The sequence below is a fragment of the Narcine bancroftii genome, chromosome 6, assembly GCF_036971445.1.
Source record: "Narcine bancroftii isolate sNarBan1 chromosome 6, sNarBan1.hap1, whole genome shotgun sequence".
Lineage (NCBI taxonomy): Eukaryota > Metazoa > Chordata > Chondrichthyes > Torpediniformes > Narcinidae > Narcine > Narcine bancroftii.
In genome coordinates this window covers 9,800,696-9,812,854 of record NC_091474.1, presented here as the reverse complement: position 1 = coordinate 9,812,854, position 12,159 = coordinate 9,800,696, and the positions used below count along the sequence as shown (strand labels likewise).

General features: G+C 42.1%; 1 protein-coding gene and 1 long non-coding RNA gene across 11 annotated transcripts in view; one reads left to right on the top strand and one right to left on the bottom strand.

Annotated features, from left to right (window-relative positions):
* The window catches only part of LOC138735682 (peroxidasin homolog), a 179,359-nt gene that overhangs the window by 113,242 nt on the left and 53,958 nt on the right, over nucleotides 1–12,159 (top strand). For all 9 annotated transcript variants that reach the window (XR_011339869.1, XR_011339868.1, XR_011339867.1 and 6 more), the window contains 2 exons: nucleotides 3,204–3,373; nucleotides 6,604–6,876. Coding sequence is in view for 6 of the 9 variants with exons in the window: in XM_069883882.1 (XP_069739983.1) it covers nucleotides 3,204–3,373; nucleotides 6,604–6,876 (443 nt within the window). In the remaining 3 variants the exon portion in view is untranslated. The remainder of the gene's footprint in view (nucleotides 1–3,203; nucleotides 3,374–6,603; nucleotides 6,877–12,159) is intronic.
* LOC138735689 (uncharacterized) overlaps nucleotides 1–12,159 on the bottom strand; it is a 49,546-nt gene that overhangs the window by 5,664 nt on the left and 31,723 nt on the right. Inside the window, exon 5 of one of the 2 annotated variants that reach the window (XR_011339873.1) lies at nucleotides 3,371–4,386. The exons of the other annotated variant lie outside the window; for it this stretch is intronic. This is a non-coding gene — a long non-coding RNA (uncharacterized lncRNA). Of the gene's footprint in view, nucleotides 1–3,370; nucleotides 4,387–12,159 lie in introns of those variants that run through there. 2 annotated transcript variants of the gene reach the window in all.

Below are 12,159 nucleotides of genomic sequence, written 5' to 3'. Positions count from 1 at the left end.
TTTTCCTGTAAAGGTACATCAAGAGTTCAGTGCCCCCACTGAGAAGAGAAAGTAAAGGAAAAGAGAGTCTCTTCAGAGGCATCAAAATGTCTCATCGAGTTTACTATTTATTTACCGTATCTTGGCTCTGCTGGGAAAACCGGCACTCTATGACCATTTAAAAATGCTCTTGGTAATGGTGTGCCACCTTCTTAAACTACTGCAATCTATCAGTGAATGTACACTGATTGTGTGATCCAGGATTTCGACTTGGCATTGATGAAAGAACATTTATTTGGTTCTGTGTTCTGATGATTTGTGGATTGGAGGTCATTTCCAGGTTCTGAATTTTCCATCCATCTCCCATGTCCTTCTGGCCCAATGGAACCAAGTCCCACTGACCTGCACCCAGCCCAAAGCCCTCCATAACTGTCCAAATTCTTCTTAAAAGTTAAAATTGAGCCCACATTCACCATTTCAGCTGGGAGCTTGTTCCATACTTACATGACTCTGGGGGAGGAAGTTACCTTTATGTTCCCCCCCCCCCCAAAACTTTTTCCCTTTCACCCTTAACCCATGTCCTCTGGTTTTTATTTCATCTACCATCAGTGGAAAAAGCCTACCTATATTCACTAATTTTAAAAACCTCTATCAAATCTTTTGACTCCTAGTAAATCTTCTCCCCACACATTCTATCTTCCCTGCAGTTAGGTGACCAAAATTGCACACAATACTCCAAATCTGGCCTCACCAGTGTCTTGTACATCTTGACCATAACATCCCAACTGCTGTATTCAATACTTTGATTTATGAAGGCCAATATGCCAAAAGCTCCCTTTATGACCCTATCTACTTTTGATGCCACTTTCAGGGAATTGTGTATGTGTATTCCCAGATCCCTCTGATCTACAGCACTCCTCAGTGTCCTACCATTTTACCTTGTATGTCCTTTCTTAGATTGTCCTTCCAAACACTTGTCTGCATTAAATTCCATCTGCCATCTTTCAGCCCATTACTTTAGATGGTCCAGATCCCTCAGCGAGTTTTGAAATCCTTCTTCCCTATCCACAACGCTTCCAATCTTGCTGTCATCTGCAAACCTGCTGATCCAATTTACCACATTATTGATGTAAATGACAAACAACAATGGTCCCAGCACTGATCCCTGAGGCACACTACTAGTCACAGGCCTCCAGATTAAGAAGCATTCATCTACTTCTACTTTCTGGCTTCTCCCGTCCAGCCATTGTTGAGTTCATTTACTATTTCTACACTGAGAGTCTGAACCTTCCATGTGGGACCTTGTATCCACATCCTTTCCATCAACTTTCCTGGTAACCTTGAAAAGCTCTAAAGATTGGTTAAACATGACCTACCATGCACAAGTTGACTATCCTTAATCAGCCCCTGGCAATCCAAATACTTTTATATCTAATCTCTTAAGAAAACCTTACAATAATTTACCTCCTACTGACATTAGCTTTCCTGGCCTATCATTTTCAGGGTTACTTTTGGAGCCTTTTTTTAATCAACACAACGTGAGCTACCTCCAATCCTCTGGCCCCATACCCGTGGCTAAGGACATTTGAAATATTTCTGTCAGAGCCGTTGCAACTTCTACACTAGCCTCCCTCAAGATATGAGGGAATATCCTGTCAGGCCCTTGGGATTTATCCACCTTTGCTTTAAGACAGCGAGCACTTCATCTTTAATCTGTATAGGTTCCATGACCTCACTGCTTGTTTTCCTTATTTCCCTGGACTCTGTGCCAGTGACCTGAGTAAATACTGATGAAAAAGCCCATTTAAGATCTTCCCCCATCTCTTTTGACTTCATACACATCCACCCACTATGATCTTTGAGGGGATCAATTTTGTCCGTTACTATCCTTTTGCTCTTAATATACCTGTAGAAATCCTGAGGATTTTCCTACACGTTGTCAGCCAAAGCAATCTCATGTATTCTTTTAGCCTCCTGATTTCTTTCTTAAGATTTTTCTTGCATCATTTATATTCCTAAAGTACCACATTTTCTCCAAGTTGCCTATACCTGCTGTACTCTTCTCTCTTGTTCCGAACCTGATCTCCAATATCCCTCTAAAACCAAAGTTCCTTATGCCTGCTAACTTTGCCTTAATCTTGACAGGAACTTACAAACTCTGTACTCTCAAAATTTCACCTTTGAAAGTCCTTCACTTTGCCTCGCACATCCTTACCCAAAAACAACTTATCCCAATCCATGCATTCTAGACCCTTCATCATTTCCTCAAAATTAGCCTTTCTCCAATTCAGGATCTCGACTCGAGGAGTCAGACCTATCCTTCTCCATAATTAACTTGAAATTAATGGCATTATGATCACTGGACCCATAATGTTCCCCTACACATACTTCTGTTACTTGTCCTGTTTCATTCCCTAATAGGAGATCCAGTATTGCACTCTCTCTAGTTGGTACTTCTGTATATTGATTTACAAAACTTTTCTGAACACATTTGACAAACACCAAGCCATCCAGCTCTTTTACAGTATGAGAGTCCCACTCAATATGTGGAAAGTTAAAATTTCCTACTCTCACAACCTTATGTTCCCTACTGCTGTCTGCTATCTCTCTACAGATTTTCTCCTTGAATTCTTGTTGACTATTGGGCAGTCTACAATACAACCCCATGAGTGTGGTCATACCTTTCCCATTCTCCAGCTCCACTCATAAAGCCTCAGTACATGAGCCCTCTGGTCTGACCTGCCTGAGCACAGCTATGATATTTTCCCTGATGAGCAATGCCACTCCTCCCCCTTTCATTTCCCCCGCCCACCTGTTTTATTGTGTTTGAAACAACAGAAGCCTGGAACATTGAGTAGGCCCCTCCAGTTCAGATGCAAACCATCCCATCGGAACAGGTTCCACCTTCCCTGGAAGAGAAGGCAATGATCCATAAACCCGAAGCTCTTCCTTCTGCACCAGCCTTTATTCACTTGTTGAGCTGTATTATCTTCTTTTTTCTAACCTCATTGGCATATGGCATGGGTAGCAATCCTGAGATTGCAACCCTGGAGGTCCTGTCCTTCAACCTAGCACCTACTCCCTGAACTCTCCTTGCAAGACCTTCTCACCCTTCCTACCCATGTCATTGGTCCAAACGTGGACCACAACATCCGGCTGCTTACCCTCCTAATGAGGAACAAGCTTTCACGCTGCTTTATCACTTCATGTTTGTGCCTCCTCAGCAATGAAATCGATATGAAAGATGATCATCGTGTGAACCTACTAGAAGACGGCACTCTGAGGATTCAGGATATAAAAGAGTCAGACCAAGGAGCCTACCAGTGCATGGCTAAAAATGTCCTCGGAGAGGTCAAGACTAATGAAGTGATCCTCCGGTATTTCGGCACGCCATGTAAGGAAGCAAAAAAAGTACTATTATAATCATCAGTTTATTTTATCTGTCTGGTGTTCGGAGGGTTAGGATGTACTATGTAAATTTTCTCACAGTTGGAAACTCAGAACATCTGCTGTGACAGTGTTACCTTCTCAAGTTGAATTGACAGAACCAATTTCTCTCTTCCTCTGAATGCTTTCAAATTCTTCCTTTACAAGGTCATCTCATTTCCTTCAGATTACTGCTTCAATTCCATTTTATAGGGTGTTCTGTATCCAAATAACCACCCAGCCTCTGTCTTCTCTTTCCTTCCTGACTTCCACTATCCAGCTCCCCTCTTCACCTGGATTCACCAGTCACTTTCCAGCTGCTGCATAATCCCTCCACCTCACCTCTTCATATCTCCTTTACGCTCTCAGCCCTTGTCCAGGGTCTCGACTGGAAATATTAGCCCCTTTTACACAGCCTCTTCAAGGCGGGGATATTGTGGCTTTATTGCACCGCACCGTTCTGTGTAAAAGGTACAAACATGGAATTGGGGAGTAGGGGTGGTCATTGAGGTCCTGTCTTTCAGCCGGCCGCAGAGGTAGCCACAGCGCCGAACCGCCATCTGTCAGGCCAGGACCAGGATGGGAAAGGATGTTGTATGTCACACTGGATGCCGATGGTGCTGTGTTACAAGTCATGCCTCTTTTGCTTCCGGAATGCCGGCATGCTTTGTAAAATAACACACTGGGGCGGCATTATGCCATTGTCGTTTGGTTCAGTGTAAATAAGCAAAGCCGGCTTAATGACGGGACTTCTTTATGGCAGTATCACGGGGTCTCTGTAAAAAGGGCTATTGACTGTCTCTTTCCCTCCACAGATGCTGCGTGGCCTGCTGAATTCCTCCAGCAGTTTGCCTTTTGCTCCAACATCTGCAGTGTCTTCATTTTAACTGTTGTCTTCTTGTTCTATGTAGACTGGATGAAGTTACCTTTATGATTTTGCACTGCAGAATCTAGTATTGGCAGAGTAGATATATGGTTGACCTGTTGTGAGAAAATTAGTGTTTGGTTCAACTATAAAAGAATATAGAATAGAAGTAATCATTCATTACACTTTAAACTAACTTATCAGATATTTTATAAAAATTACAATGGAAATTTTTAATAAGCACACTATTTCTTCTTGTAATATATTACCAAGATCAACTTCTAAATGTAGGTGCATGAGTAAACAATGCACTTAAAAGATGATTCTGAATACTTACTCACATCTTAAATTGCTCTCAACCAGCCATTCAGAGTGAATGACTTTATTCTCATGGTTTCTTAATGATTAATGAAGTGAATTTTAAATTAAGGGGATTTAATATTAAAGACATAAAATATCTACTCTGTAAATTAGCAGTTTTTGCAATTATTATTCAATAGTATTACTCCATCTTTAATGACAGGTGCCTAATCTTTTATCCCAAATTCCAAAAGTCGGCAACCTCCAAGCACCAGCACTTTTATCGGTAGATGACATTACACATAATTAATGTTAATTTCCCATAATAAATTTCCCATTTTCACAGGGAGCCCCTCCTAGTCCCCAACCTGCCCCCTGTGGGCATCCTCTCTTACCTTTGGTGGAAGGATGACTCTTGGCTCCAAGCTCCCAGTGGGAGAGAAGCAGGTGATGGCTCAATGTGGAAGCAATGGCAGTCCTCCTTACCCATAATCCCCCACGCACCTGGAGCCGCTTTGGTTCCTGCGATTAGGTGCAATGCTCTATAAACTCTGGGCTCGGCAACACTGCACCCATGCTGCTGCTTCGGGAATTAGATGGGGGCGGGCAACGGATGGCGCTGCGCTGCTGGGGTGTGCCTGAGGGCCAGCCCGACGAGCTGGTGGAGTGCCTGAAAGCCCCAATGTCCCACTCTTCCTGCAGCTCTGCACCTCATGTATATCCTTCTGGCCCACTTGGCTGCTGGCTCCAAGCATCCAATGCTGACCGCCTTTTTGACTGAGCTCCCAGGCCACCCGGTTGCCTCCGACCTCCACCTGAACGGCACACCGGCCGAGAGCCTCCTGTACGGTGTACGTCAAACTCCACCCCTGTGCTCAGCCTGGCTGAGAACGCAGAATAGTCTGGCACTGGCCCTGGGAGGTGGGAGAGCCGATGGATGAATAGGGGTGTGTGATGGACAGATGGAGAGGGGCGGGGGGCAAACAGTCGGCAGGGGCTAGGTGCAAGGCATTTGCTTAAAGGGATCAAAATCAAAATGATTCCAAAATCCAGAAGATTCTGAACAACGGCAGGTTACTGGTCCTGATGATTCCGGATAAAAGGTTAGGCTCTTGTACTTCATATAATATTTGATTATCAAGATTGATTTATTTAACTTTGGTAAACTGTGTGAAGTCTTCATAAAGCATCATTTATTAGGCATCTAATGTTCCAGAATTTCAATGTTATCAATGAAAATATTTTTAAAATAAATATTTGGACCCAAATATTCCACTGTAAAACGCTTTGTGCCCTTCAGAAAGTTTCCTTTTCTAGCAACAATAATCTGCTTGCAATAATGCCTGTAGCTGGTGTGATGAAAATGTTTTCCGTTTAGCTACTGTAAATAACACAATTAAAGTCAAAACCTCTTCAACAGTTGGAATAAACCTTCTGCTGTACAGAAAGATGGATTTTTAAAAACCGAGGCCTGTCAAGCTTTACTTGTCATATTGTGTTGGCCTGATTATCATTTGAAAAACTGAGGCCATTAAACTTAATACAATTGTCCAAAATTGATAAAATCTCAGAACTTACTCCATTGTAGAGAAAGCAGATGGCTTCAGTGTTTTTGGAAAACAAGGGGATCGCCACATAAATATTTCTCAAAACCTCGCAGTGATGCTGAAGTACTCCATTTCTGCTCTTCTGTACTGTAGTCTTCTTGGCTTTTCTCTTCCCCTACATCTTCCTCATTTTCTTATTGCTTCTTCCTTCCCATGTACCTTACTCCAAGGCATCATCTATCCCGTAAAACTTCTCTTCCTGGTGACTGCATTGGTCTTGGTCACCCCTTATGGTAGATTGAATTGTTTAACTATATTCTTTAGAACATAGAACTTGGGCACAATTGCATCAATATAACGAATAATCTGATACAGAAGTTGTTTCCAAAATATGACAACACACCAGATGGTTTGTATACAAGATAAATTTGCATTTTATGTTAGTGTTGTCAAGATATCCAACCTAACTCAGATTTTTTTTTGCAGCAAAGCCGACTTTTGTGATTCAGCCTCAAAACACTGAGGTATTGGTTGGGGAAAGTGTCACACTTGAATGTGGTGTCTCAGGGCATCCTCAACCTACCATTATTTGGACCAAGGGTAATAACATCCCTATTCCTGATGATCTAAGATACACCATCACTTCCTCTGGTGGGCTTTTCATGCAGAACGTCACCTTCGAAGATCAAGGGCAGTACAACTGTAATGCAAGCAACACAGAAGGTTCCATCCAGGCCGTGGCTCACATCATTGTACAAGGTAGAGAATAAATTGATGTTGATGTGAACTGTTATTTTTCATTTTAAAGGTACAATGTACAGATTTTAATGCAGGATAGATCATCCTTAGCAAAATGAATGGAGGAATATGTTTCACGAAAGCTATTTCAGAAAATTGATCAGTTAAACTTAAGAAGATAGATTTAATTTTCAGCCATTTCTGGCACATCAATCCTGCAATTATCATGTACTTTCTTAAAAAAAGTAATCAAAAGGTAGATGACGTTTAACACTGAAGGCTAGTAATTTCGCAGTGTTAGCAAAAATATAACTTCAAATAAAAAAATAAAATGCTGGAAATACTCAGCAGATCAAACTGCATCTGTGGTTAGAGAAACAATGTACTGTAGACATTTAAGAATGAAGATCCTTGATCAAAACTGGGAAAGAGAGCAAAAGAAGCTCAGAGAGATTGGGGAAAGGGAGAATGTCTCTGACAGAGTAAAACCAGGGTGACAATGGGAGTAAGTAGCAACAAATGCTGGAGAGTCACAGCAGGTTAAACTGTACTTTATATAGCAAAGATAAAGATACATCCCCAATGTGATGAAGGGCTCAAGCCTGAAATGTTGGTTAAGTAGCTTTATCTTTGCTATATAAAGTATCACAGAAGGATGTCTGATTCAGGCAGGAGAAAATTAAATCATTTGAAGTTGTAGAAATCAACATTTAATTCAGAAGGCAGACAAAAGATGGGATGCTCTCCCTCAAGCTTGCAGTGGGCCTCATTGTACAGGAGGTAACAGGCTGATAGGTCAGAGTGGCAGTGAGATGGAGAATTAAAGGGGCAGGCATATGGAATTTCAGTGTCACCCCGTGGAGTGAATTCTGGGGTTCTGCATTTGGTTCCTCCAATATGGAGGAGAGTGCATTGTGAACACAGAATGTAGTGTACTAGATTGGAAGAAGTGCAAGTGAATCGCTGCTTCACCTGGAAAGATAGATTGCATCGCTCGATAGTGGGAGGGGAAGAGGTGAAAGACAAACTATCTTACAGCAACTATCTTACAGCAAATTTTCATGTTGATATAACTCTCTTTGTGTGTTGCATGGGTATTCATCTATTTATTTAAATGAATAGACACAGCAATCCGTTTTTAACAATAAGTCGTCATGTGCTCTTATTATGTGAACCTTAAACAATAATTTGTTATAATCCAATATTTTCCAACTCAGTCTGAAAATAATGATTGAAAACTCTGGGAAACAACTGTACATATAATGGTAATTACATCAGTGGTAAAAGATTGGCAGTGTGAAATTAAAACAATAATTCACAGCAAATGTGATATTATTTGTGGAGCGAGAAATTGAGTTAACCTTGCAGGTCAATATTGTAGTCTTCAATTCAAATTTCAGCAATCTGGAAATCTTTTACCACTGATGTAATTACTATTAAGTATAAATTTTTCTTAGAGTTTTGGTGAGAAAAGGTATAAATTACAGTCATGCATCACATAACATCCATTCGGTCACCATGGTCAGGACGTAGTTGCCAGAGAGTAAGTGCCAGAAACTGGAGCAACTGTATGGTTCAAAGGCACTTAAACATGGACATGGAAAGGGGAGACTTTGAGATATATGGGCAGAAGCCGCAGAACACAGGCCACGAGAACTGGCTGGTCGGTGTGTTCAAGCAGGACTGCTGAACAATGTGGTTCTGTGCGGTGGTGACAGGCAAAGCACGACCAGAGCAACAGTGATGGGAATTGCCAGAGTGAAGAAAATCTGCAATTAAGTGAAGACCATGTGTGAACATGAAGCTGAACGTAGACAGCTTTGTGAGGTGCTAAATGCGGAAAAGAAAATCAACATCCGAAAGCAGGGAGATTAAAGTCCTGGGGCACAAATTATACACAACCTGACTTTGGAAGGAAAAAGTTTAACTGGCACTATTTGGAGCCAAGGACTGGAATCACAGCCAGAGACATTAGGTGAAATACAGTACTGTATGTTTACTCAGTTCAGGTACACTGCATTTAGCTTTGCTAGGTATATAATATGGTGTTCGAGCAATGTCCAAATCACAAAATGCTCTATTTCACAGAACATATCATGGATGTTAAGCGATGGATGTCTGTAATTTTATGTGCATTTCAATGTCCAAACACTTAAAACTATTTCTTTTAAAGACATGTTATTTGTAGTTTGATTGATTCTTAGTTCTGAGTATGTTTTTCAATAAACCCATGATTTTGGTGTTTAGTAGCTCAACCTTGCCAAGAAGATAAATTAATTTTCTATAAAATATTACAGTCCCCCCAGTCCTGTGGCAGGTTGCAACACAAATTAATCAGTGTACGTATTCAATCGTATCACCCTTTAACCTCTAAACTGAGTGTGGACTTTGGAAAAGCTCTCTAATTAGTAATTTTGGGTGTTCAATACACAGCAACTGAATCACTAGGACAGTCTGACATTCAGGGATGATTTTTCTCTCTCACTGTCCTTTTCCCCCATCAGGTGGGACCTCACCACTCATTTTCTTTTCAGTAATCATTCACTTGTATTCTCTGTTCCTTTGGTGAATGCTGAATTTTAATGGAGTAAGAACTAAATTGCTGGGTTTAGAGCAGTGGCTCTCAACCTTTTTTTCCACCCACACTTCACGAGTGCCATAGGTCTCTGTGGTTAGCTCTTCAGCGCTTGACGTCCTGTTTTGTGGAAACTGCCAAAATGTTTGGCCTGGAAGTCAGCCTGAAGAAAACTGAGGTCCTCCATCAGCCAGCTCCCCACCATGACTACCAGCCCCCCCACATCTCCATCGGGCACTCAAAACGGTCCACCAGTTTACCTATCTCGGCTGCACCATTTCATCAGATGCAAGGATCGACAACGAGATAGACAACAGACTTGCCAAGGCAAATAGCCTTTGGAAGACTACACAAAAGAGTCTGGAAAAACAACCAACCGAAAAACCTCACAAAGATTAGCGTATACAGAGCTGTTCTCATACCCACACTCCTGTTCGGCTCCGAATCATGGGTCCTCTACCGGCATCACCTACGGCTCCTAGAACGCTTCCACCAGCGTTGTCTCCGCTCCATCCTCAACATTCATTGGAGCGACTTCATCTCCAACATCGAAGTACTCGAGATGGCAGAGGCCGACAGCATCGAATCCACACTGCTGAAGATCAAACTGCACTGGGTAGGTCACGTCCCCAGAATGGAGGACCATCGCCTTCCCAAGATCGTGTTATATGGCGAGCTCTCCACTGGCCACCGAGACAGAGGTACACCAAAGAAGAGGTACAAGGACTGCCTAAAGAAATCTCTTGGTGCCTGCCCCATTGACCACCGCCAGTGGGCTGATATCGCCTCAAACCGTGCATGTTGGCGCCTCACAGTTCGGTGGGCAGCAACCTCCTTTGAAGAAGACCGCAGAGCCCACCTCACTGACAAAAGACAAAGGAGGAAAAACCCAACACCCAACCCCAAACCACCAATTTTCCCTTGCAACCGCTGCAACCGTGTCTGCCTATCCCGCATCGGACTTGTCAGCCACAAACGAGCCTGCAGCTGACGTGGACGTTACCCCTCCATAAATCTTCGTCCGCGAAGCCAAGCCAAAGAAAAGAAAGAATTTAGGTGTGAACATTAGACACTGCAAACTGTCACCAAATGTGAACGTAGTTTTACATTAATGTCTTTTGCAAAAGGAAAATAAGCAGGAGAATGCAGGAAAGGTGTCCTTCGTCACTCTTAAAATCATCTTGGCGTTGAAACCAATATAAAATCTCCTACCAGAATCACATCCTTTCAAGTGATAAAAGTAAAACATGAAAATCTGCAGTGGCTGTGGTTGAAGTAAAGACATAATGCTGGAGAAACTTGAGTGGGAAGCTGATGAAGGGCTCAAGCCCGAACCGTTGGTTATGGATCTTTATTGTTGCGTACACTGTTTGACAAACTGAGTTTCTCCACCATTGTGTTTTTAACTTTCAAATGATCCTCATGAAAAGTAGGGAACACATCAGGGATTTATCACGCCCCAACAGCTGACACCCAGGCCATTATATTTTTCCTGACTTTACTTGATTGGGTTGGAATGGACCCCACCCTGCCCCTCCCTCAGTTGAAGGATCGATGGGGAAGCCAGGGCAGTGAGATATGCAGATCCACTCTATAACTGTGAAATTTAAATATGGTTGCCAAATTTTTAGAAAAATTTATATTTTTTCCTGAAGTTATAGGTAATTTTCTCCAGAGGATCACAGTTTGCATTTCAATATGCCCAAGTGAGAGTCAGATTTCCAGGTAACCGCTATGCATTTCCTGGCCACTGCCAATGTGATCATTAAAAATTAGATTTGGAATTTGGACAGCTTCATCTTAAGCCTTGTGTCCATCGTATTTCCCAATAGGAACAGCTCTGGATCCTGTGGGAATTCTTAAACTATGATTTTTATCTAGGGCTTGGCCTAGTTCCACGCAGAAGGGTCTCATTTTGGTAGATGTCCAGATTGCATGCACAAAGGTTCCTGTCGCATTGGTCTGAAATTTCTGGTTTACCCTTATTCAATTTTTGCGGGATCAAATATAGCAGGTGGAGAAAGTTATACTGCACCAGCGTATTCCACGCATTAATAATCGCACTTATGCTGCTCCGATGCGGGTCTGACTAGCACCGCTATCAATCATTATTTCTAAGTCTGACTCCCACCTTTGCCTTGATTTGTGAAGGCCGGGTTTAGGGCTCTCTGCTAGGAGTAAGAAATACATCGCCGAGATGAACTTCCCTGTGTTCCCCTTTCGAATCAGGGTCTCTATGTCACTGCACATCGGTAAGGTCATGGATGGATCTAATTTGTCCCTCAACAAAGATCTTATCTGAAGGAATCAGAAAAATGTCTTATTTGATAAGTCATATTTATTTCTGAGTTGCTCAAGTGACATTTGTTGCCCCCGCTCATTTCAGTCCTTGATACACCTGACCCCCTTTCGCCACCAGACATTCAGGATCTTGGTGTCCACCTTCAATGTGACCAATCTATTTGGAATCAGGGGTGTCTTTTTTGGGGACAGTCTCACTTTAGAACCTGCATATTGATTAATTTTGTTCCATTTAGAAAATATATGTTTTAATATGGGGCTGTGTTTTTTTTTTGGCCAGATAATAATTTATTATCCCACTTATAAATAAGTCTACCTTTTCACCCTCCATCTGCAGACTAATTTGGGCCCAGGATGGTACATTTCTCCCCTTCTAGACCCAATTGTTACTGAAATATTTTGCTTGAGAAAAATTGTCATTGGCCCAT